This window comes from Mixophyes fleayi, chromosome 10 (assembly GCF_038048845.1).
Source record: "Mixophyes fleayi isolate aMixFle1 chromosome 10, aMixFle1.hap1, whole genome shotgun sequence".
Classification (NCBI taxonomy): domain Eukaryota; kingdom Metazoa; phylum Chordata; class Amphibia; order Anura; family Limnodynastidae; genus Mixophyes; species Mixophyes fleayi.
The window spans coordinates 15,792,794-15,818,672 of NC_134411.1; the positions used below are offsets into that span (position 1 = coordinate 15,792,794).

General features: G+C 41.2%; 1 protein-coding gene across 3 annotated transcripts; it reads left to right on the forward strand.

The window, feature by feature from the left end:
• The first annotated feature begins 9,193 nt into the window (after positions 1-9,193).
• On the forward strand, positions 9,194-25,450 carry LOC142103774 (protein phosphatase 1 regulatory subunit 12A-like). 3 transcript variants are annotated; one of them, XM_075187969.1, is made up of 24 exons: positions 9,194-9,653; positions 10,293-10,423; positions 12,188-12,306; positions 12,890-13,049; positions 13,338-13,482; positions 13,842-13,916; positions 14,396-14,478; positions 14,835-14,959; positions 15,561-15,637; positions 15,765-15,932; positions 16,150-16,226; positions 16,658-16,882; positions 17,294-17,359; positions 17,482-17,572; positions 17,690-17,848; positions 17,962-18,094; positions 18,200-18,330; positions 19,581-19,637; positions 19,927-19,946; positions 20,638-20,710; positions 20,944-21,048; positions 21,690-21,740; positions 21,844-21,894; positions 22,699-25,450. In XM_075187969.1, the coding sequence occupies exons 1-24, from the start codon at positions 9,396-9,398 to the stop codon at positions 22,783-22,785; spliced, it is 2,667 nt and encodes an 888-aa protein (XP_075044070.1). In that variant the 5' UTR covers positions 9,194-9,395; the 3' UTR covers positions 22,786-25,450. The 3 variants fall into 3 exon arrangements, with proteins under 3 accessions (XP_075044070.1, XP_075044071.1, XP_075044069.1); XM_075187968.1 differs by having other exon boundaries at positions 9,195-9,653; positions 14,811-14,959; XM_075187970.1 differs by lacking the exons at positions 21,690-21,740; positions 21,844-21,894; positions 22,699-25,450 and having other exon boundaries at positions 14,811-14,959; positions 19,931-19,946.
• Positions 25,451-25,879: the final 429 nt, after the last annotated feature.

Genomic DNA, 25,879 nt, shown 5'->3' on the forward strand with positions numbered 1-25,879 from the left:
AAGGTGCTCACACATGTGAATCCAACAACATGCTGATGATATAAGCACTGGTCGCATGAATACTCATGAATCTCCCAGCACTGGTATCAATGGCACAAGTTTGAGACCCAGGGTAGAATGAGAGACTGAAAGACCACCCACAGCTGACACTCCTCTCTCTTAAAGTAGGAAACCTGGCATTACCATAGCGGGCATGAAGAAAAATCTAAAGCTTGCAGCTCAGAAACAAGATCTGGAAGGGGAGGGGGGTACACTTATATAATGCACAGTGAGATCCTCCTTAAAACATCTACTGGTCTGATGCAAGATCCAATCAATCCCAGCTGTCTGGGCTTTTACACCCCCCCACCACCTTTTCTGCTTTCCTTAGCTGATTTATCCATTGTACCGTAGCTTGGCAGGCAGCCAGCAGAGTTGTCTGTCTTATACTACAGGTAATCCGTGATGCTGCAAATGCTCTGATAAATCTTGATGCTGCTACATAGGGGTGTAGAAAATGAATCCATAATCTCATCCGTTAAAGAAAATACGCTAAAAGTAAAAGGTGACCTATAGCTATGAAATATGCTATATATTCATTGAAGTGCAGTACCACCTTGTGTCCTGTGTTATTGCAATATATGGAGAGATTCCATGTAAGCTGCATGTGGCGCTGTTGGGAATGATGTCATTCAAAGGGACCTCATAGTACGGGCAACGGCAGGTTAAGGAAACATACTGCATCCCGTCAGCGAATCACTAGACCTAAAACACAAGTTGATTTATAAGACATCTGTGATGTTCACAAATGTAAAACTTCCTAGAATTTGAGATAACATTGTATGTTTTTTTTACCACGCTATCCTTTTCTGAGCTGCGTTGGGTTCTCGCATGCTCTCTTGGGTTTAGGCAGGTGTGGCACGGTAGCATTTGTACAAAACACTTTCAGTTAGAAAAGCCCAGTGTTCATAAGAGCTGAACCACTCCTGTAGTGAGTTGGTTAACTTACGAAAAAGTGCTCCTCTCCCATTGCATGATAGCAATTCAACCTTAACGTGTGCCTGTCACCTGCATGCATTTGTAAATTTAATATAAACTAGTGACATCATTATTAGTGTTATTATTAGTGTTGAAAACATTTTTTCTTTCTTTTTTTTTTTTTTTTAAAGCAGTTTTGAAAACTAACATTAATAGTACAGCCTGGGTAAAATAAATTGCAAAGTCAACACACACCATTTCTAAAAATCAGCTATAAAACTTTGCCTCTCCCTCTTTGTATCATAAATGCCTTAGGCATTATTTATTGTAGCTGTTGGCGTGGGCAGAGGTTCATGAAACACTAACCTGATTGGCTCTGAATAATGTGCTAATAGCTGACAGCTTAATGATGTCACAGTGAGCATCCTGCTGGTACATAGGATGTTCAACCTAATAGTCAGAACTGCTCAGAAGCTAGTTTCATGCAGGCATGTAAAACTGCATATATAATAAAATATACAGCTGTGACACAGCAAATGTAAATATGTTATGTGCTCATTTATGTTTAATATACCATTGTGTGTGGGTGACGGCTATGCTTTAATATGTTTATGGCTATTTCATTTACAAGGAATAGGAATGTTTATTTACAAGCAAGATCTAAATCAGTGACTCCCACCGAATATGCGTTAGTCTGCCTTGTCCCTCCAATTGCCCTGTGCAGAATTACTGCATTACTAGTTTAATGCTACATGGATAAATTACTCTGAGCTATGTCTATATTCCATGAGCGTTCACCATGCCCTAAACGGCTGTCTGAGCAGTCCCTGGAGTCCTCAAGGATCCCTTTTTAAAGCTAACGTTTTAAGCTGCATTCCTTTACGTTCAATGGCAGATGAACTGAAGTGGAGGGGCAATGTATGCTGTACGCACCCTTATAACACAAAGCTGGATGTGTCACAAGAATTTATAGGTAACTGGAAAATTCTTAAAATCAGTTAGACAATAAACAAGACATACGTTATGGATTCTATGTGAACTAATAATTTAATGATAAAGTAAAGCACCTAAATTAAGTTCACTCTGGTTGTCTTACATAGTCCTAGTCTTAAATTGTTTTTGTTTTAATACTGTCATGAAACTGTTGAGATACACTTATCTAGGTAGGGCTAATACAAAGGGATAACTAAATTATTATGCAATATGCCAGCAAGGTGTACTACAGTCATTTTCAGTAGTTTACCGTAGTCACACACACAAGTTGACTTTATGTTGTAACTAGTGAAATACCTTCTCAGACCCAATAGCTCTCACTCCAGTAGAGGAGGACGCTGGAAAGGAAGTTAGCTTGGTTTATCGAGATACAGAATTCCGTCTTCTGTGTTCTATTAAGCACTGTGTATCACTATGTGATTATGGGGCCAGGAAACAGGAACATCTCTTGGTCATCTCCATTTTAGAGTTCCAGGCTAGCTTCCCAACTCGTTGCAGAGCTTGCGAGTACATCATGACTATTGGCATTTAAATAGTTAATAACATGCTATGTGGAGAAATGTGCAGCCAATCAGTATCTGGATTTGGTTACAGAACATGTCTGCACATTGCACCATTTTATGAAATAGGTCCTGAGGTCAGATATCTTAAAAGCCAATTCCACTTTTTAAAGTATGGCCCCTCCCCTTCCCTCCTTTTAAAAGGCATTTTTGTTAATACATCACCCTAATGCGTTGTTTTGTATTATAGTTAAAACCTTCTGTTGGTAGTTTCAGGATGCTTTTTAATATTGGATCAGTTCCTAAGTAGCTTTTCAAGTATGAGATGGTTACATTAGGTGTTGAGGCAAGGCCAATTGAGGAGAGTGGAGAAAGTGCACAAGTCAGTTAATAATCGAGAATGAGAGAGGTGGAGGATCCTACGTTTTGATTTTGGTTGTTTTAATTCTTCATAAATGATTATATTGGGCTGTGATATGATGAAAGCTAGTAGCCACCCTGTTTTACATAGACACTCTGTTTTTTGCCAGTGTAAATATTACAATTCTGTATTTTCCCTTATTTGGACTTATGACAGACCTCGGTCACATTAATAAAGTACTGTAAGTTTTTAATGTATATGGCATGGTCCTTGTATACTGTTTCTGTAAATAGGGACCCACATACACCTAATGCCCTGATTGTGTGGATGTGTTGATTTTTATCAGGCAGTTCTGAGTTCGCCATGTGTCCTCCTCCTTTGGTATGGCATCTTAGAAGAGCAAATAGTATCACTGAACAAAAATCAAGGAATGTCGAACCAATACAACTATGATCAATATGCTGTACAACAAACACATGACATGGGCAGACTTTCAAAAATTCTACTGGCAGCGTGATGAACTGAGTCATCATAAGAAAATGTCGACGGGTGGTATGTCTTGATGCTGCCCTCCCTTACACTCCTCTCTTGTAATAACTGTTACATATATTTTGTTTAAGCCAGCTGCTGACCAGAGGATTTTTTTTGTTTTGTTTCGCTATGTGTTTTGACCATAATAAATGTATGTTTTAACCCAAGCTAGCTCCCTGAAAATTAAGTATGCAGCATCCAGATGGGCATTTAAGTGTTTATGAAACACACAGGGTTTCTTTATCTCAAGGCTCAACCTCAATACACTGAAAAAACTGTTTGCACATGTACAACGTTGAAATAGCCTTAGGGGTAAATTTATCAAGCTGCGGGTTTTGAAAGTGAAGATGTTGCCTATAGTAACCAATCAGATTCTAGTTATCATTTTTTAGAACATTCATGTAATACATGTAACTCTTCAAGTAGCTGTTCCTGCAATGAAACTGCTGCTTAAACCACACAAGAAGCTGAAACTGCAGACATGTCACGGTGTGCCAAGCTAAGGGTATTCAAAAAGTACTTTGCTACATTTAACTCAAAATAACAGTTTACAATACTAGTAAAGCTTAATAATATATGTTGAAATAGAGATGAGGCACTTTGTAACAAATAAATAAAATGCTGTCTCTGTAGGAGTGAGAAGAGCCCACCAGTGTCTTCCATGGTCTACGAATGTTCTACTACTTCCTCCCAAGATATGTTGTTCTTTTTCTACTGAGGGGAACATTGCTGGAGGCTCCTTCCCCTTCTATACCACTCTAACAATGGTTATTCAATTTTGAAACAAATGCCCATGGAGTAGGATCATTTTATGTTGGGTGACCAAGGGCAGCACTAAAATGTCCTTCGCTAGCTGTCAGTGGTGCTGTAGGCAGTGCAGTGCTGAGTATTGGAGAGTGGTGCCAGGCGCTGGATCGGGCACCTTTAGCTGCTGCTTCCCCCACTACCTTTGTGAAATGGATCCCAGAGAAGAAGGCTGGCTCTGCATCGGTTATAAGGGAACTCAACAACAGCAACCTTTTTAATTTGCATTGTCTGGTCGCACTCATCTTTATACAGCCCATGTCGTCCTCAATCGATTGGTTAGACGAGGGCATGCTGTGTTCAGTCCTGGTCATTGGGTCACGGTGCCATACAGCGTCTCCAATGGCCAGGGGGGTGTGTGTGTGTGTATATGTATAATATATATATATATATATATATATATATATATATATATGTGTATATATATATATATATATATATAATTATACATATATATATAATTATACATATACACAGTTTTTGGCTCCCAGATTTCTTCTATTTATGCATATTTGCCACACTTGTTTCAGATCTTCAAACACAAACTCAGGTTGAATATAAGACAAGCTGAATAAACACAAAATACAATTTTTAAACAGACAACTTTATACTTTTTGACCAACACCAACTGACCCTGTGTGGGATAGTTATTGCACCATAGTCATTCAATGAATGAACTAAACTGCATTGATAATTGGGTTCACTTTGGCTAGACACACTCAGGTATGATTCCAGCCCTGTTGAATCAAAACATCACTTAAATGGACCCTTTCTAGCAATGTGAAGTTGGCTAAAAGGTCTCAACAAGCAGCACAGAATGCCGCAATCAAAAGAAATTTCAGAAGAGATGAGAAATAAAGTTATTGAGATATAGCCGTCTGGAAAGAGTTACAAATCCATTTCTAAGGCTCAAATGGCGAAAACTCGGAACAGTGGTGAATCTTCCCAGGTGAGGACGACCTACCAAAATTCCTCCAAGAGCGCATCAATGGCGTCTTAATGCAACCTGATTATCCAATACTTACAATAGAACTCAGACGTATTTCTAAGGAACTTTAGGCCTCACTCGCCTCAGTTAATGTCAGCGTTCATGATCCCACCATAAGAATGATATCCATGGGAAAGTTACAAGGTGGAAACCACTGTTAGCCAAGAGGAACAATAAGGCTCATCTCTCGCCTTTGCCAAAAAAACAACTTGATGACCGCAAGCCTTTTTGGCTAATGTTCTGTGGACTGATGAGTCATAAATAAAACTTTCGAAGACATGGGTCTTGTTAGATGATATCAAGCTAACACAGTATTCCACAATGTGAACATCATCCCAACAGTCCAACGTGGTGGTAGTGTGATGGTGTGGGGACGCTCTGCAGCTTCAGGACCTGGGTGACTTGTCATAATTGACAGAATCATGAATTCTGCTCTCTACCAGAAAATTCTGACGGAGAATGACCGGTTATCAGTCCGTAATCTCAAGCTCAAGCGCAGTTGGGTTATGCAGCAAGACACCAATCTGAAGTTCACCTCTGAATGGTTCAAAAGAAACATAACTAAGGTTTTGTAGCGGCCTAGTCAAAGTCCTCCGAAACCTAAGGCCAAGATATTTCGGTTCTCTTGCTTCTTTCCTCATTATGGTCAGCAGAGGGGCAAGCAGACTTGGTTAGATAAATGTCCAGCCCCCAAGTCTGCTGAATAGCAAACCACATGGTTGTCACCCACCCAAACCAAAGTCTGTGGTGGGATAACACTTCTTTCTCTTGCAAGATTACAAATTGGACCTCTTGTAACCTCCTCTGAGGTATTTTTTCCCACAGCCCGTCCGAGAGATTGAACAATGAGGTTCTACAGAAAGCCTTCCTGTCCCTAATTTCTTCGGGAGTCATTGTATCAGTACTGTGGAAGCAAGTGGGTTTTACTAAAACCTATTTCTGGTACAAAACCAGTCCACCTTGAACCTGAAATCCTAATCCTTCATCTGGGGTAGACCGTTTGGATCTGTCATCAATGGCATGGATCGAGGTGAATTTCTCACCTCTATGGACATAAAAAGATGCATATTTCCTCGTCCCAATCTGGGAAGGGCATCACCGTCTCCTCAGGTTTGTGGTAACAGATCTACACATTCAGTTCAGAGCATTGTCCTTCAGTTTGGCCACATCACCAAGAGTATTCACGAAAATGCTGGCAGCACTATTAAGCTCAAGAGGGGTAACTTTTGTACCATACTTGGACAATCTGATAAAGGTAATATCTGCTTCTCTTCTGACACAATTGGGAGGTTAACTTTCTGAACAGTCGTGCCCTTCAGCCCAGGGAAAGGTGTCTTCACCCGGAAGTCTTCGTAAAGTGGGGTCAGTTAGAGGTTGATATGATGGCTTCACGGCTATGGTGGTTGAGAACTATATGAAAACCAGGGATCCAAAGGTGTTCTTTGTTGATGCCATGATGGTCCCGTGGATCAGCTGATTTATCTTTACCCCCACAAAGCAATTCTACCTTGGGTACTAAAGAAGACCAATAGAAAGGGTGTTCCCATAATCTTTGTATGTCCAGACTGTGCAAGAAGATCATGATATGTAGACATTTTAACTACTGTGGAGCCTTACTTACTTATCACCAAGTCTTAGATGGCTTTAATGCTGTGGCTGTTGAGGCCATCATCCTTAGCCTAAGGATTATACCCACAAAGAGTGTGGAAAGCTTATAACACTTCTTCCTATAAATTGGTGCTCCTCTTGTCCTCCCTGCAAGATTCTCCAAAGAATGGCCTGAGATTGGCTTCCCTTAAGGTCCACGTTGCGACCCTGTCAGTCTTCTTTCAAAAGAAATTTCACCTTATTCCTCAACCTACAACGTTCTTCCAAGGACTTCTACATTTCCAGCTGCATTATTTTTCCACCGACAGCTCTGTGGCACTTTAAATTGCGATCACCATTTGAGCCTTTCGAACATGTGGATTTTAAAATCCTTACTTGGAAGGTGACATTCTTACTTGGCTATTGCTTCAGGAAGAAGGGTATCTGAATTGGCTGCCCTATCTTGCATGTCACCATTCCTTATTTTCCATAATCACAGAGCTGTCAAGTGTACTAAATGCTCATTCAACTTGTGTCAAAATTTCACCTGAAACAGAACACTGTTATTCCTGCCTTAGGGCAAGATTTCTTAGATGTGATTAGAGCTTTGGGCTTCTATGTCATTCATACTTCATCCTTACAGCTTCAACCATCTTCTTTTTTACGACGTGCAAAATATGGGCTGGCCAGCAAGAAAACAAACTGTTGCCTGACAGAAAGGCTACGATTGGACAGGCTTATATTTCTGCATGGAAATAAATTCCTGAGAGCATCACAGCCCATTCTACCAGATTGGTGTGAGCTTTCTTGGTGGCACAGAGCCTTGTCTAAGCAGTTGTGTAAGGCAGCAAACCTGGTCCTCCATCCATACTTTTACAACATTCTACCACCTCTATATTTTTGTATCTAAAGAAGCTGCTTTGGCCAAAACGCTATGCGCACAGATGTGTCTGGACAGGATTTTTACACTTGTTTTATACCCATTTCCCTCATTCCATTTGGAGGAACCATAGTCCCCACCAATCTGTTTTAAGGTTGTGTGTGTTCTATTTAAGAATGTTTATTCTGGTTCAGGCATGGCCAACCTGCGGCTCTCCAGGTGTTGTGAAACTACAAGTCCCAACATGCCCTGCCAGCTATTGACTGGCTATCTATTGGCAAAGGATGCTGGGGTTTGTAGTTTCACAACACCAGGAGAGCCACAGGTTGGCCTGGTCTGTTCGGGTTGGTTCTTCCTGTTCTAGCGAATAGGACTTTGTTAGTAAAGACAAAAACTGATTCACTATTGGTTGAGGAGTACAGAAGTGGAGGAGCTTTGGTTTTGTAGTTTTAAAATATTCAAACTAGGTGTGCACTCCAGCATGAGCTCTCTATAGCCAAGGTAGCAATGTCCCCTAAATGGAATCAGAGAAATGGATTTAATATAACTATAAAAAAAATCCTATCTTTATATAACAGGCAGAGTGTTGTCTACCGCCAACACAATGCTGACAGAAGCAAGGACATCCTCCAAGGATCTGGCACATAGGTAAGTAATACTTTGCAATAAAGTTAAACTTAAATGTTCAGTTTTGGGTGGATTTTAATAAAAAATTAGCAAATGAAGTTTTAAAACAATGGACTCAGCCATTAAAACGAAAGGCCCAGTCATAAGGTAGTAAGTACTTTGTAAGCATTTATAGACCCAAGGGGCTTCCCTTACATACATAAGCCAATTTGGGTAAGAAAAATGTTTGCTAAATTCTACTATACAAGAAATCAAAACAATGTTAACAGTTAAAAGAGCATGGCTGAGAATTCTCAGCGTCTGACCCTTATCAGATCATTCAGCCCAGTACCCTTCACTCCTTGTTTTTCACTGACTTACTGCCATTACTAATATGAATAAACACCATAAATAACATGATGCTAGTGGAATTTGTTATATGTTTTACAGTATTATCACTAACAGTTATTTATATAGTACCTACATATTCTGCAGCGCTTTATAGAGAATATTTAAACATTCACATCAGTCCCTGCCCCAGTGGATCTTACAATCAGCATTTCTACTTAGTCCCCTCTTTTTCCCAGTTTCCATGCAGCGTTTTTACCAGCAGGTTCTCCCTGGTCTTTTCCTGGTATCCCATAGTTAGTTTTCCTGTTAAATGTATAATTGTATGTATTTACGTTTTAAGTACAAAGTTTGAGCAGGAGATCTGAAATTTGAAAGTGGCAACACTGCTTACAATCTATATTCCCTCACACATACACCAGAGTTGATGCAGGGTATCTACCTGACTTACACAGAAAGTTAATGTTTATGTCACTTCAGCAATAGGTACAATTACAGACAATATGAGAGAGTGACTTTGGTGTGTGGCAATCCTGAGTCTTCCATGTACAACTTGTGGTCTGGTGTCCTGTCATGTTCTCCCTCCTCACTTCCTGACATTTCCCATCCTCTCCTCCTGGTGTCAGCCCTCAGCTCCCCTCCACTCCCCCCCGTCCTGTCATCACCGGCTGCTCCCTGGGTCCCACTTCATCTCCTCCACTGTGCCCCCCATAATATCCCTTGTCCTCCTTCCGTCTCCTCCCTCGGCCTCTCCGCCTCCTCCTCTCTCTCTCTCCCTCCTCCTTCCCCCGGCCTCTCCCGGTCCCCTCCTACCGCCTGTCCCCGGGCAGGACTCGGAAGATGGCGGCGGATGATCGGCACCGGTCGGACTCGGCTAAGGAGAAGCGCCGGGAGCAGCTGAGCCGGTGGTTGGGTTCGGACACTGAACGATGTATGCCCCCCGGCTCCGTCCGCCGCCCTCCCCGGGTACGCTTTGCCCAAGGAGCCGTGTTTATGGCCGCTTGTTCGTCTGGAGACCGGGAGGAGGTTCGGGAACTGCTGGCGGCCGGAGCCCCGATCAATGGCACCAATGTGGATGGACTGACAGCTCTGCACCAGGTATCCCATTATCCTTAGAACACTGGAGTCTCCAGAGTTCCAAATAGAACGTTGTGACATTAGTGGTGGTGGGACCCTTAATACACTTCTATACTAATTGCGATCCTACTTTTAGTGGGGGGCATCCAAAGCAACTATTAATATAGAGGAGACTTTCCAACAACACAACTGATTCCCAGTCTGCAAATACCATGTATTACTAGAGCAGTTTCCAAGGTTCCATAACAACCACATATATCCATATTGAGTAGTGTTTAGTGCATATTACCATCAGCATCACAGCACACACCCCAGTCTAAATTCCTGACAATTTATTCCTATTACAATAGGGGTTCTCATCTTCCAGTAATAAAAAGTAAATGTTTGACCACAGGCCAGCTGTCACTTTGCAAAACAAAAAACCCCAAACTATAACTTTCTATTAAAAACATATATAACATCTGTGTTTGCATTTCTTCTTAATCCTTATATTTTGTCTCATACGCCTCAAATTGGATTTTAGCTATCGCTCTCTTTTATCAACCTCCTTTTTATATTCACAGTTCTTTTTACTGTTTATTCTACTCTTTCTATGTTTAGCTATGTTATTGATATCTTTCAAAATGTCCTTGTCACTTTTTACACTTTGCCCTCCTCCAGGCCTGTATTGATGAAAATATAGAAATGGTTCAGTTTTTGGTGGAGAATGGAGCGTGTGTGAACCAACAGGATAATGAGGGGTGGACCCCACTCCACGCTGCAGCATCCTGTGGCTTTGTGAGCATTGCACAGTGAGTGGCCACATCACCCATTTTTGTATTGTTCATTATATCCTAAATTGCTATATACCGGTATATAATATACTTTATTTCACTTTTAGCTCCTGTTATTGTTAAATGTTATCAACACATTTTCCTGGTTAAAAAATATACTCACTGACTTTTCTTCTTGTACCTAGAGTAATTGGTTTAAATATGTCCCTCTTTGAATACTTTGCTAGGAACTAATGTTATTTGTCATGTTTGCATTCTTGGTCCAATTGGCCAAAGCATTCTAAGATGTGCAAAGTTAAAACGTTTGCAATTAGGCTGTGGATCTTCTGAATGGCTTTTGAAAATACATGACTAAGGATCACACTCCAAAGCAGAATGTCAGTTAGGACATTTTTCTTTCTTAATGATTGCTGGTATGTGGTTGGAACAGGTTTTACCAGGGGTGCACTATGAGCACACTGACAGGCCTGTGACAGCCTGGTATTCACAGCAATACACACCTAAAAATCTTGCTTAGCGATATAGCCAGTTGCTGATTAGATGTATTCCAAACTTTGTTGTCACTAAGCCAAAGCTGAACATTGCTTATATTGTTGTTGGGGTCTAAACATGCCCGATTTGTATTACAGTAGCACGAGAATTTACATAATTTTGTTCAAAAAATAAATATATATAATATATATTGTCAGCCATTTTGTTTTTTATTATGTGATGTCGTTTTTTGCACATAAAACGTTGTAACAGTATAATAGATAATCTTAGATTCCACACAATGACTGGTTGCATAGCATAACGTTATACAACAACATACTTATACAGTACCTAACATGGCTGCCCTAGTCAGCAGCCATGTTTGTATTGTTATAATAAGAATATTGAGAGTGTGTCTTGTAAAATCAATGAAAACTAGAGAAAACGTATTATCACAATCATTGCATTTTCTTAGTTGTGGAAAACACTTAGGGCCTGATTCATTAAGAAAAGTAAGGCAAAAAAATGAGTAAGTTTTCTCCTGGGCAAACCATGTTACAATGCAAGGGGGTGCACATTAGTTTATTATTTTGCACATAAGTTAACTACTGGCTGTTTTTTCATGTAGCGCACAAATACTTGATAGCTTTATTTTACACTGAAATTTAAAGTTGATCTAGGAAATTCTCTACCCCAATTATAAATCTGTCCCCACATTTTAAATTTATCTCCTCCTCCAATGCAACATGGCTTTGCCAAGGTGCAAGTTTACTCATTTTTTTTTGCTTTACTTTCCTTAATGAATCAGGCCTCAGTCATCATGTGAAAGATATCATGTCATTGGATCATCCTTGTTGATTTTCTTATGTTATTTAGAGACTATATTAGTTAATATGGGCCATATTCAATTGTTTAGAATCCCGGCGGCGTTAAAACTATTACCGGTATTACGGTAATAGTAAACTGGATTTCAGCTCGCGAGCTGAAATCCAGCGAGAAAAGTACCGTAATACCGATATTTATGCGCACTATTACCGTAATGACGGTAATAGTGCGCACGCCGTGAGATTTTTTGCGTTTTCGCCAACAATTGAATATGCCCCTATATATATTATATTATAAAGAGTAAATATGTTGTTATTAGCTATGGATATGTTGACTCCAGAAATAACACCATCATCATTCCAAATCTCCTTAATTACATTTCTTACCAAAATAATTTATACTCAAGGAGCTCTACAACTCCTTCCCATTCCAAGCAGTTTAATTAAGTTGTCTACTGTTAATACAATTGATTTATTCTCTGGGCAGGTACTTGATCTCCAAGGATGCCAGTGTATCTATAGTGAATAGTGAAGGGGAACTTCCTCTGGATGTGTCTCATGAGAGTGCTATGGAGAAACTGCTGAAGAGTGAGGTCAAGAAGCAAGGTAAAAGTGTACTTCTGAACTAGAGTAAATAAACCAATCTCTTGTTAGTCTTAGGAGTGAACAATGTAGAAAAGCGATGTTTGGTGGATTCACTCTTTGGGCCTGGTGCAGAGTTGGACGTACACCCGTTTCCTCAGCTTAAAATCTGCAAATTTGTATTGCTCATGTCCACAAAAACAGCAGCATGCGTATGCAGAGTTGCACAAATCTACACTTGTGACTGAAGAGGTGAGACCAAGGAGAAAAGGGGGGCGATCTTGATGAGGATCCTGCCTAGAAATTCACTAGGAACTGGTGACATCACTGAAGTGCTTAATGAACAATTTTCATGAGCCATGACCAATATTTGAAGCGCTGGTTCCCAGGGAATCCATAGTGTAGATGTGTGCCAGGTGCTGTTTGAACGCTTTAAAATGGGCTAAAAGATTATCTAGAAGAAATGAAATAAAGGTATTAATTTCTAGTTCCTTTCTGACAGTTTTAAGGGGGTAAGTTTTAAGCAGCAAGAACGTGGATGCACATGCTGCAAATCTGCTAACTGGTATCCGATCATCTGACATGTGACTGGTGTGCTACATTGCAGGTGTGGATCTAGACTCCGCGAGGAGGGAGGAGGAGGAGCTTATGCTGAGAGACGTACGGCGCTGGTTGAACAATGGAAAATATGACGACGTCAGGCATCCAACCACTGGGGCTACCCCTCTGCATGTAGCTGCAGCAAAGGGCTATACTGAAGTCATTAAGTGAGCTAGTGGAGGATCTGTATGTACATTAAGAGGGCATCATTAATGCATGTGTGGTCATAGTTATAAGATGAAGGGCAGATGTTCTTTTTTATATTTTGAAGAAATTAGGATGTGGAATATGAAATGAAGGGGACTGGACAGATCATTTTGTCAATCCATGTATCATATGTCATTCTCCAGTATTGTCCATCCACCAGTCCTCGTTACTTCTCTAATTTCTCACCCCTTTTGTATATCAACATCTACTATCTCTCCTGCCTCTCTCATTCTTCATGTCTATCTCAGGCTGCTCCTACAATTGGGGTTTGACGTGGACTCCCGTGACTTAGATGGTTGGACTCCTCTACACGCAGCTGCTCACTGGGGCCAGCAGGACGCGTGCCGTCTCCTGTGTGAGGCTCTCTGTGACATGGAGGCTGTCAACAAAGTGGTGAGGGGGTCAGCGGTCTCCTCACACTATACACTGACTGCTTTTGCCCCCTGGCTCTGCCCTTGCTGGTTTTTGGCACTTATGCAATGTATCTCATGTACGTCCGGTCTAGGTGTCCTCCTGGCTGCTTTTACTACATCTTGCTTGAGCCTCCTTTATCCTATTTTCTATTTTGTTTTCTCTTTTGCATCTTTCTTGTGCATTTCTTGACTTTTCTCTGTGCTGCCCTATAGCGCTCTTGTACTGTCTTGTCTCTCGCTTCTTGTAGCTAATGGCTTTATCTTGCAGGGTGTTCTTTCTGTTGTTTTGTTGTCTATTGTGTTCAAACAAATCTTGCAATGTCTTCTCAACTCTTGTAGGGTCAGACGCCCTTTGATGTTGCAGATGACAGTTTGGAGTCCGTTTTGGAGGAGATGAAGAAGAAACAGAGTGTGGTGAGAGAGCGTTGGATCTGTTTTGGGGGATGAGATATAGCACATATTGGACCTGAGTCATTAAGGAAAGTAAGGCAAAGATAAAAAGAGTAAATGTACTCTGGAACAAACCATTTTACAAAGCAAGGGGTGCAAATTAGTTTATTATTTTGCACATAAGTTAAATACTGGCTGATTTATTATGTAGCACGCAAAAATTTGATAGCTTTATTTGTACATTGAAATATAAAGTTGATCTAGGACATGTCTTATCCCAACTATAAATCTGTCCCCCCACCCCCCTCTAATGCAACATGGTTTTTCCCAGGTGCAAAGTTACTCCTTTTTTATGCTTTGCTCTCCTTATTGACTCAGGCCCGTTGAGTCTAGTTATGTGACCCACCTTTTCTATCTCTTCTTTATGCCACTGTCTTACCTCTGTAATAGTTTAATTTTGGTTTGTCCCTCTCTCACCATTTTGCCTCTCTATTTATTTCAAGTTACGCTTGGAGAAGATGAAGAATGCTCCGCAGATTATGTCTCAGACAAGTCCTCCCAACCAGAATGCCACTAGAACCAGGAGGTCTGTGTCAGACATGCTGTGTTTGTGTGTTGAGTGCAGAGTGTGTTGGAATGACCAGTGTTGCATGGTGGTTGTGTTGTGTGCTGCATGGGAGCCAAGGTCACACTTGGGTCATGGAGCGTGTCACTGGTGTTGTGGACCACTAGATTGTGGCCGTGTCATGCACTGATCTGTGTCACAAGGGAGATTGTGGTGCACTGCATAGTTCGCTCACAGCGTGAGCTTGGTGTTTTTGTTTTCACTGTGTGTGACGAGTGACACGTGGTGTGCTATCCCGGGCACTCTGTGCACTGACCCCTGCACGCTCCCTGCTCCACCCCTGTTTCAAATAGGAGTTCTATTTCTCGTCTGAGCAGCCAGGAGAAGACTGCACTACGTGTGCAGGACAAAGAGCGCAGCGCACAGCCGCTTGCCACTACTGTGCCGACCAGCCAACCCATCGCCTCCAGTTCTGATGAGTCTGGTTCTGATGCAGAGTCAGGTGAACACACAATGCCTTCCTCTACTTCTTTCTCCCATGATGCTCTTAATGCTAAAAGGGATATCCACACATTTTGTAGTTTAATTTTATTTATTTTTTAAAATTTCCTATTCCCCCATTTGCCATTATGTTTTTGCTGCCTTCTCGTAAAATTACATATTAAAATTATTTTTATGTCTACTTATGTGTTGGATGATTCAGTTGACCTGTATCTAGTGAGTTTAATAAGTGGATATTGTGAACGCTTAAATCTCCCTTCCAATTCGCTGCTAGAACATGGCAAGCAGCTACGGCTACGCTTCGTTTTTTACTTTCTTGAAACTTTATTACAACATTCTGGGAAAAAGGATAACCCTTAGTGCTGTATGAAAGCTACGTTTATCTTTTGTTTTTACTATGTTATAAGAGAGCAGGAAAATTAATTATGATAATTAGTAAATTGTCGTATTTTCAGTTGTAAGGAAAAAAAAACTGGGGTCCCATTCGAGATGCCCTTACCCTTCCTTATCATGTTTTATAAGGCTTATTATTCTTATATTGATTTTAGACTTTTTTTATTCTTTACCCATAGTTTTGTTATTTGACTTGTTTTCATTTACAGAGAAAGTAAAAGCTCAAGAAAGAATTAATAACCTGAATAATCAATTGCGGAACCTTTCAGGAACAGCAGCAAAGAAGGTGAGGGGGGGTGAGAAAGGGTTGGATTGATCTGATCTTGCATTTCTAATAGTCTTCCTATAAATCGGGACCAGCTGATGACAGTCGTACTTATACACACACCTTACATGTATACTGCTATCCTTAGACCCCTGCTGTCCAGGATCAGGAGAAGTCTGACACATCCTTGGGCTCATGGCGAGCTTCCTTGAGGAAGACGGGTAGTTCTGGCACATTGAGCTCTGGCACGGCCCCCGAAGAGGGCAGGAGAGCAGCATTACCTAAATCTGCCTCCAGCTCCCAGCTAGCAGACAGAGTGTGTATCTAGTTAGATCATCTATTACCATATAATACTTTTGTTCCTCTTTCATAACTATTTCTTTTCAGCTTCTTCACACCTTGCATGTATTCCCTCTTCTTGATGGACTCCGCCGTCTCTCTAGCAGTCTCCTTTCATTCCCACCTATCCACCATATATTCTTTCTCTAGTTGTACTCCTCACAGTCTCCTGACACTGAATTTCTTTCTTGTAGGAGAAGACCGGGGCTGAACTGCGTTTAGCACGGGTTCTTCCCAGTCAAAAACCGCTCACGAACCAGGAAAATGTGAGGTAAGGATAGAGGTTTAAATGTGGCCAAGTAGAGTTTAGATTTTGTGCCAGCACGGTGGCAAAGTGGTTAGCACTTCTTCCTTACAGCACTGGGGTCATGAGTTCAATTCCCGACCATGGCCTTATCTGTGTGGAGTTTGTATGTTCTTCCCGTGTTTGCGTGGGTTTCCTCCAGGTGCTCCGGTTTCCTCCCACACTCCAAAAACATAGCTGTAGGTTAATTGACTGCTAACAAATTGACCCTAGTCTGTGTGTGTGTCTGTCTGTGTGTGTGTGTGTGTGTGTGTTAGGGAATATAGACTGTAAGCTCCAATGGGGCAGGGACTGATGTGAGTGAGTTTTCTGTACAGCGCTGCGGACTTAGTGGCGCTATATAAATAAATGATGATGATAGAGATTCTACTGTTATATGACTTTTTCTTTCTCCAAAGGGAACCTCTGTTAGGCCGTGGGTCCTTCACTCGGCAACGGAATAATGAAGACGAAGGACTTGGCTCGCTACGTAGGCAGAGAGGAGATCCTCTGACAACAAGGACAGAAACCTCCCTGCCTAAAAGAGAGCCCTTAACAACTAAACCAGAGACAACTTTGACAAGGGAAAATACTGTGCCTGCTAAATCAGATACCACAATTTCAGCACTAAATTCGCTTGGAAGGTAATAACTTTGACACCCACTCTTTTACAAATGTAATCAAGGGTTCCTCAAAACAGATGTCTTAAGAATACCACTCGGGAAAAGCATGATCACAACTTGAGTGGGAGCTCAAATACTAACCATTACCTTGTAGGTGGGCTTTAGTTTTTGTTACAAAAATGAGGTAACGTCAGTCATTAAGGGCAGACTACAATTTTTCAAAGATTTTGCTGATATGTATGGTATGGTAGACCATACCTGCAACCTTGACCACAAAGATAAACTTGCCAGTCATGAACTAGCTGTTCTGTTCATCTCTGTTAACCCTAAAACTGTAATTTTATGACTTTTGGGATTGCTAGCACCTGCCTCTCACAGCTAACTTGGACAAATACGTTTTAGTTTCATTCGTCTACTCTCTCACTCTTCTAGAGATGCCAAGACTACGAGTACAAATTCAGAGCCAGTAACCAATCCGGAGACAAAAGAGAGGCGCAGGTAAGAAGCAAGCTGTGGGAGGCCTCTACTCTCCATAGCTTTTTGGATTTTTATTTATATAAGGATATATTTATACACACACTGAACTGCTAGAAAAGTCTTATGGAGTGTTGTATCTTCAGGTCTTACCTGACCCCTGTGAGAGATGAAGAGGCTGAGGCTCAACGGAAGGCAAGGTCTCGTCATGCACGACAATCCCGTCGATCCACTCAGGTGAGTCCTTACAAAAGCACTTTTCTTCCATTGCCACAAATAAACCTGGTCTCGCTCGCTGGCACTGTTTGCACCATGTGGTCCTTCACATTGACTTTTAAATGCATCTTTCTGAAGGGAGTGACTCTCACAGATCTGAAAGAGGCTGAGAAGGTCATCAAAGGACAGCAGGACAATAAAGTAGCAGAATCCGAACCAGCAAAGAACCAAAAGGAGGAGACCAGCAAAGACAACCAGACAAAAGCCAGGAGCAGTCGTTCGACTGGTGATGATGGGGTTAGTGGTCTTCTGGGATACAAATATCATGAACCTAATGTTTTTCTATTGAGTTGAGGTAAGAATGAATAGTTCTGGTTGGTGCATACAGTGGTTATGTTCTGATTTTGCAGGCAGAGGTCAGCTGGAGGGCTCGAATCGCTAATTTGCAGAAATCTGATCTTTTAGGAATAACCACTCCAGACCCAACGCCGACCTCCTCAGGGTCCCAGAGACGAGCTGGAGGGCAAAGCTTAGAGAGTAAAGGTCAGTTCTTGGCAGTAGCAGTTTTAAACTTGATGTCTTTTTTTAAGATAATTTGTGGTGAATAATTATGAGCAACCAGATTTCAGAATTGAATATAATCCGCAGAGATGCAGAAGTCCCAGGAGGACGAGAAAGAAAGTGATGAGAAAGGTGGGAGGAACAAGGCAGGTGTGCGGGATCGGAGGCGGCCACGAGGAAAGAGGAGATCCACCGGAGTTCCATTAACCACTAGAGATGTAAGTTGGCCATCTGTGTTATGGCATAGCTGAAACCTGTATGATAAAGCTTTAGGTGGTGGTGAAGGCGTGGTCTTTTGTTAGGATCGTGTATGGTATCTTCAAAGGGTGCATTACTTAGTTTTAAAAAAACATGTATAATTTGTAGAACTCGTCTCGTAAAATAGGGTGGGGTCCCCGACTCTGAGTAGAGCGACAGAGACTTACCCGACTTCATAAGGTAGAAGGTGGCAATGACAATAGGATGGGAACAGCGAAGCTTTGAAAAGAGGACTTTGCAGAACAACGATCAATACAGATGCTGGCACGCAAAGTCATGTGACTTTCTTGGACTGTACTAATGTTAAGGGTGTTTAATGAGTAATTCGGGCAGTTTGAAAATGTACCAAGTAGAAGAGTTACTGTAAAATGTTTTACATTGTGCGCCTCCCTGCATTACTCATTAAACCCCACTAATAATAGTTCAGTCCGAGAAAGTCGCATGACTTTCTGTGTGCCGGCTTCTGTATTGATCATTGTTCTGCAAAGTCCTCTTTTCAAAGCTTCGTTGTTCCCATCCTATCGTCATTGGCACCTTCTACCTTATCAAGTCGGGTAAGTCCTTGTCGGTGTAGTGGTAGTCGCGTTAGTGACTACCACCGCTAAAATAAGGGTAGTGGATATTACAAATTGTTAATGCTGAGCAAGGTTTTGACCATTTTCCATGATAAACATGGGACCACTGTTTCAGTGGACTCTATGGATAATAGTTGACCTTTGCTGAGAAAGCAATATGGCAGCTTACACGCAAATATGCATTGAAAGGACATCAGTCACCCCATTACCTAGACACTTTAGAGACATTTTGTGAGCTTAACCAATATTCATAAAAATAGCCACCTATCTATTCACTAGGAACCAATTGCATCAGTAAGGCAGCCATTTTGTGTTCTGGATCAATGTTCATTAGAATACAGCTTATCCAGTCATTGAAAGCCAATGATATCCGCCATTTTGTTTGCTGGACTAATACTCACGCGAATATAGCCTGTTCATGATGAACTAATGAAATCACTAGTTCCTTTTGACTGGATTGACTTGCACCTCATGAATTTTGGTTCAACCCACAGTAATGGCCGCCTCCGCTCTGTAAAAGTATTGGGTGTATTTTAATCTAGTAAGGAAAGTGTGTGAAGGTTTGAATTATTTTGCTAATTAATAAAAGTGTGTTGGTTTATCAACCTAATTGGTATTTTTTTATTTTTTTACAGAGCGATGGAGAGGATTCAGAAGAAGAGGAGGGAACGGAGGAGAGTTCGCGAGCTCAGGTGCTTGGATGTGGATGCAGCATCCACTGTTTTTGTGGCTTGTGTACTTTTAGGGTGGGAAATAAATGTATTCAGAAGGGACTTGGTAATATTTTATAACATTGGTTTTATATCTGTTTTGTGCTGCGTGGCTCTGGTGCTCTTTTTAAATGGGTAAGTAAGTTCATTAACTCATTTTAAATGAATTTTGCTATTGCTATAAGCAGGGACCGTGGGTGTTAGTGCTATATATATCATTAGTGCCTATGTGTTGTGTGACACAACGTGTTTCTTGTTTTTTTCCTCCTAGGTAGATGGACATAGCTCTCGGTAAGAATTTTATTGCTGTATATCTTCACACACATATAAAAAAAAATAAAAATAATAATAACATACATATATATATATATATATAAGTCTAGAATCAGCCCTCTAGATCAGAAATGCTATTTAAAACCTGAATAAAGGTTGTAACACTGCCCATTTTAGAAGAGTTATGTGACTTAAAGACATTTCCAGAGCATAACATATAGTATATATAATATTTGCTGTATCATAGGCAAACCGATGAGGGTTTTTCTAGTGCCTGGAAACCCCCCTCCAAGCCCGGGGCACTGTATAATTGAGGTGGCTGGACCCTGCCCCCGCTTCACACGGCTCTGCTTGAAAAGGGAGAGCTGCGTGCACCTAACAGTAGTGCACACAGCATTGCCCGTGTATATTATGGGGATAGGAAGAGTTGGAGAGCAGCCAAGCACTGTCTAAAATTATAGCCACGCCCCCATGCATGCTGGTCACGCCCACTGGCGGCCTGGTGTGGAAACCCCCCATTACAAATCCTGCATTTGCCCCTGTATATATACTGTATATCATATATGTTTGTCTATACTTAGAATATTAATATTTCGGTGAAATTAAATCCCCACTGAGACCATCCTGTGGACCTATTATTGTCCTCAATGGAAAATGAAGCTGTGGGAATTGGATCTGTATCTGTCATTGGCCTGTACATATTTTTCAGAGCGGACACAGTTTCCAATGCGCACACTGCGAGCCGGGTAGAGGCAGCCCTAGCCATTAAGGACTTCAAAAAAGTAAGTTATAGACAACCAAACTTGTAACTGAATTGTAATATGTCAATGTGCTATAACATAAATGTGGCCCACACCCCCCTGCAGATTACGTAACTGAAATGGGCAGGTTGGAGGGTGGTCTGCTCTCACGAGGTTCCGGGAGAACTACCTGAAATTCAGGCGTCTCCCGCATCTTCTGGGAGAGTAGTCAAGTATGCTTTATGGAAGGCACTGAGGATGTTCTGTTGTTCCAGCTGTATGAAGACTTAATGAGAGACAATGGACGTCTTCGCTCCCAGCTGCTAAACACCCAGAACTTGGTGAATGAAACAAAAGCAGAGTTAGAAAGAGCCACCCAGGTAAGAGAGCAAAGACCTGTAAGTGCAGCATTTAGTTTACATGGGACAGGTCAGCCAGGGGTCACATGCAGCACATATAGCTTGTAGTGAGTTATAATGTACGGCTGGAGAGCTGTATTTACCTGGATGTATCCAAGTAGCTGAAGATTTGCATTTTATAGTGTTACTTATTACAAGTGTGGGCAGAAAGCCCATCACAATAGGAAGCAATCAGTATTCAATTGACAGGTAATACAACTTCAGCAGAGATGTCATAAAATTGCTTTCTACTGTTTCAGCGCATTAGCTGTAGATTGTATCTAAGAAGCCCGGAGGGCCAATCACCACCCACTACAGAGCTCCAGAATGTGTGCACACACACACAATTATGCACACACACACACTTATGCACACTTATACACACATGCACACACTTATACACACATGCACACTCTCATACACTTACACACACACACACACACTCTCACACACTTATACACTCTCACACACTTACATACACACACACACTCTCACACACTTATACACCCACACGCACACACACTCTCACACAGTTATATACACACGCACACACACTCTCACACACTTATACACACACACACACACACACTTGTACTATAAACTTTCCCAATCTTTTTTTTCAGAGACAGGAAAGAAGTGTTGACAGGTCCTTTCTGATTGACACGGAGAAAAAGGTGAGGTTCTACATATAAACATGATGCTAGATCTATTCATCTTGTGATATTTCTTTATTTATAATGTTTTGGTTTTTTTAAATATTTACCTTTTTTGCGACAGGAAAAGGTTATCCTGGAGCGCAGAGTATCTGAACTTCAGGAAGAACTAAAGGTGAGAGTAGACACTAAGGTCCCCATGCGTCCTGGTTTTTCCAGTACAGTCCTCAATCTTCCATCCAAAACATTTGTCTGGTAATGGGTCTCCCATTTGTTTAAGTAAAAATAATGGGATCCCCTCTACTGGCAATTCCCTCGCAGGCAATGGCTTTCAGTAAATACTGGGATGGCAGCACTTACTGTGTGGATGTTTTGGCTCATGATTTGATCTTTTCATTGGTTAAATATTTGCTTTGTTTGTTTATGAGAAAGATTTTATCTTCTGTATTGTAGTGTTTTAATGCTACATCTGCTGTAGTATTTTAGTTGATCTGCAGGTGTCTGGTTCCAGCACTTTGTTCTTTCTGTGCATCCAGAGGTTAATGGTAGATTGTGCTTGCGATAGTGTCTGGGACTGTGATACATGTGACTGCTGGATACTATCGCACTCAACCTGTCAGTTTACCAGTCCCCTAATGAGTGCCTACAAGATTAGCATGGTTGTATAGCAGACAGACACAGGTGGCCTGATAGGTCACATTTGATATTGTCCTGTGGTTGCATATTGTCAAGATAGAAACATACCAAACAAGAGGGTCATTAGGTAAAACAGTAAATAAATGTAATTAGCTAGGCAAGAGTTTTGATATGAAATGTTCATTATAAAATATTTTGTTATGTTCCCTTAACATGTTTAGTAGATTTATTCTTGTAGGGAACCAACATTCCTTGTTTGGATAATAAGTTAAGTGTTGATCCTGTTTCTACGGTGCATGTAGCTCTCGATCTAGTGATCCACCTTCCATCGTTCTTCTCACAGGTTCTTGGAGATCTGAAGGCTGATAACCAGCGCTTGAAGGATGAGAACGGAGCTCTGATCAGAGTTATCAGTAAGCTGTCTAAATAACACAGCTGCCTCAGGACTGCTCCGTTACCTGCACTCTCGCGTTTTACCCCATTGGAACAGACCAGGTGGACGTACGGAGAATATTACAGGGAGCTGGGGTATAAAGGATGTGTGATCAGCCCCTTCCCTTCTACCACTTCACCCCTTTTCCAAAGAGCCACCTCTGAGACTGTCTTGGGTATTGTCACATCGGAGGCCATGTTGCCTTTTTGGAGCATTGCTGGTAACACACGAAAGACCATCTTCAGAGAGGGCGATATCATACCTGTATTTTACACACAAAAAAAGAACAAGGCTATTCAAGGCCCTCCCGGTCTGTTTTCGTTACCTTCTATGACCCTTTTTTGGTTTGGAGAAATTTTAAAATATCTTCAAAGGGATTTTTACTTGGTATCTCAGAGGGCACAATATCTACCGCAGCTCTCCCGGCGATACAGAATGATGAGAGCTGACCCTTAAGAATATATTTTCTGTATAGGCTTTTGTTGGACACAAAACTACCTTCAAACTATGTCCTCTTGTTTTAAAAGATGCCCACTTCACAAGGTGTTCCTTGCAGATTTGTGTAACCACTGGAGAACCCAGGATCAAAAATGCAGTGCTGGAACAAATCACAGCTGGACAGACCAATAACCACCCATTTGACGACCCCATTGATTCTTGTGGAGTACTGTGGAATTCTTGGAGAGGGACACAGGCTGAGGCAGCGGGTCATAATTGGAATGCTTCTTAGGTGACTGGGACCTCCGATGTGAGGAGGTGGCTGCTTTTATTGTGTCCTACCCTTTATGTGCACAGCGAGATAGTCACAGGATGGAGCACAGAGGTCTGGTTTGGGGTGAGCAACATTTTGACCATCCAGATCCATAGTTTGGGAAGAGCACAAATTTGTACGACCGTGTTTTTGGTTTGGTTTGTTTGTTTCGAAAGTGGTTTTTTTTTTTTCTTTTTTCTCTTTTGCAACTGATGTCACGTTGTTGAAATAAGCTGCCGGGTATGGGTAGGTAACACAGTATGTTCTGTTTCATGAGCACATTTGCAAACACTAAATTCCAATGTATTGTTTCCCCACTTTTGTTAGGTTTTATTGTTGTTGATCAGGGAGAGAGGATTTTATTTATTATATATATATATATATTTTTTTTTTTTTAGTAGAGTGGCAGTAATAATTAGTTTTCCTTGTATCTGTAAAATGGTTAAATACCAGGCCCATCCTATTGGCAGAGATTGCAAGAGGGGTGCGATCGCAGATCCAAGCAAGTAAGGAACAAGGCTGTTACAATGGCCTGACTCGCTCTATGCCAAGTTCATACCTTTTAATCTGACGGCGCCCCCCCCCCCACTTTCTCTGAACCTTATCCTAATGATCTGCTGACAGGAGCCCAAACTTAGCAGCAGCACACAGTTTTACAAAATGGGCAAATAGATGTGTGCTAAGTGAGTAGCAGAAATAAAACATTGCACTCAAGTAAAATGCCAATAAGATAAGACCAGAGTGTCGGCAGCCAGGCAGTGTGTTTTGAGGAAACTAATTCACAGGGGGGAAAAAAAAGGTCACAATTCAATCTGTCATTTTTCCAGTACAATTTAGAAAATTAAAGTAGACATCTGATCTATAGGTCATAATACATTGTTTTTCTCTGCGCCAGTATGAAAAGGCAATTACTAAATCAGGAACGTTCATGAAAGAACGTTCCTGATTTAGTAATTGCCTCACTCACCGTTTTGCAACATTCAGTGACCCTTTCCTACTTTTTATGTGGGTTATTAAATCCTTTTTCTGTTTTGGACCTTGCATTACCTCTAATCCCTTATTAATTATACTGTAATGTGCAAATGGATGCAACTCTTGAGCAGAAAAGTGGCTGATCTGTGACAAGGCAGAACTTTGTCCTTGTTCTTTAAGCATAGAGGGAAAGGAATTTTTTAAGGAAGCAGAGCAGTGAAAAAAAAATAAAAACAGGAGGCTGGAATCTAACACATTTCCTGGCATTCAACCAACTGAGAGACATCAGGGTCTGCAGAGCTGACATTGTAAGCGCAAGCCCTGGATAGGCGATGAGAGGCTCCCCCACCTCTCATTATCTCTCCAGCCTGTTCTGAAACTAATCCCCAATCTCCCTCTTCCTCAATCAGTGTGCACCATGTCTACTTCTGCCTGTGTTATTTTTTTTTCACTCACGTGTTATTAATATTTTGTGCAATATATTCTATTTATAAATTGTTTTACCAAACACTGCGTTTTGTTCAAGGTGCAGTACTGCCTTTTTTGCTTTGATATTGTTTATATAATTTATAAATGCACTGTTTTATTTTCCAAGGCACTAATTTGTGTGTGTTTTTGCTCATTTTGCCAACGTTCTGCCTCCATGTGTCATGTGACCATGCCCAGTTCTGTCCTTCCGTGTCAAACGCAGGGAATTGGCAAACTTTGACACTCCAGCTGTTGGTGAACTACAACTTGTAAAATGGGAAAAAAAAAATGTACTCTTAACATGTGGAGTGGCGAGGGATGCCCATCCCTCGCGTAACCTCCGATTCATGTCCCATTCCATTAGTATTCTCTGGTGTAAGTTTGTCCTTCTAAACAGCCTTGTGTGTCTTACTGGTGATGGGATATTCTCTCATTACACCAAACCTACAAATAAACTCACTTTGAAATCTGTATCTTGTTACCTGTTTACTGGTTCAATCTGGTGGAGTTCAATATTAAAGGTTACAAAGAGACCTTGCGAATATAAGGCGCAGTCACCCCCTTAAGTCCTGCAGATTTGTTTTGTTTCTGGATCAATAAATTATCTTGTGTAATCGGCCTCATGCTCTCAGCTGCTAAGCTGTAACTCCCAGCATGCAATGCTAGGTTCTGTTATAATCATAGTCAAAGAAAAAACCCAGCACTAACTGTAGTTGGTGAAATATCTAGGCGGAAAAGAAAGTGGTGCCTTTGAGAAGTGAATGGTATTCCTACCATCAAAAGATACAGATTGTGTACAATAGCCCCTGGCGCTCTACTGATTCCGTTCTTAAATGTAATATAGTCTATGAATGTTGCCGTTTCACATTGTTTATTACAAACATGATTGTACTGCAGTAT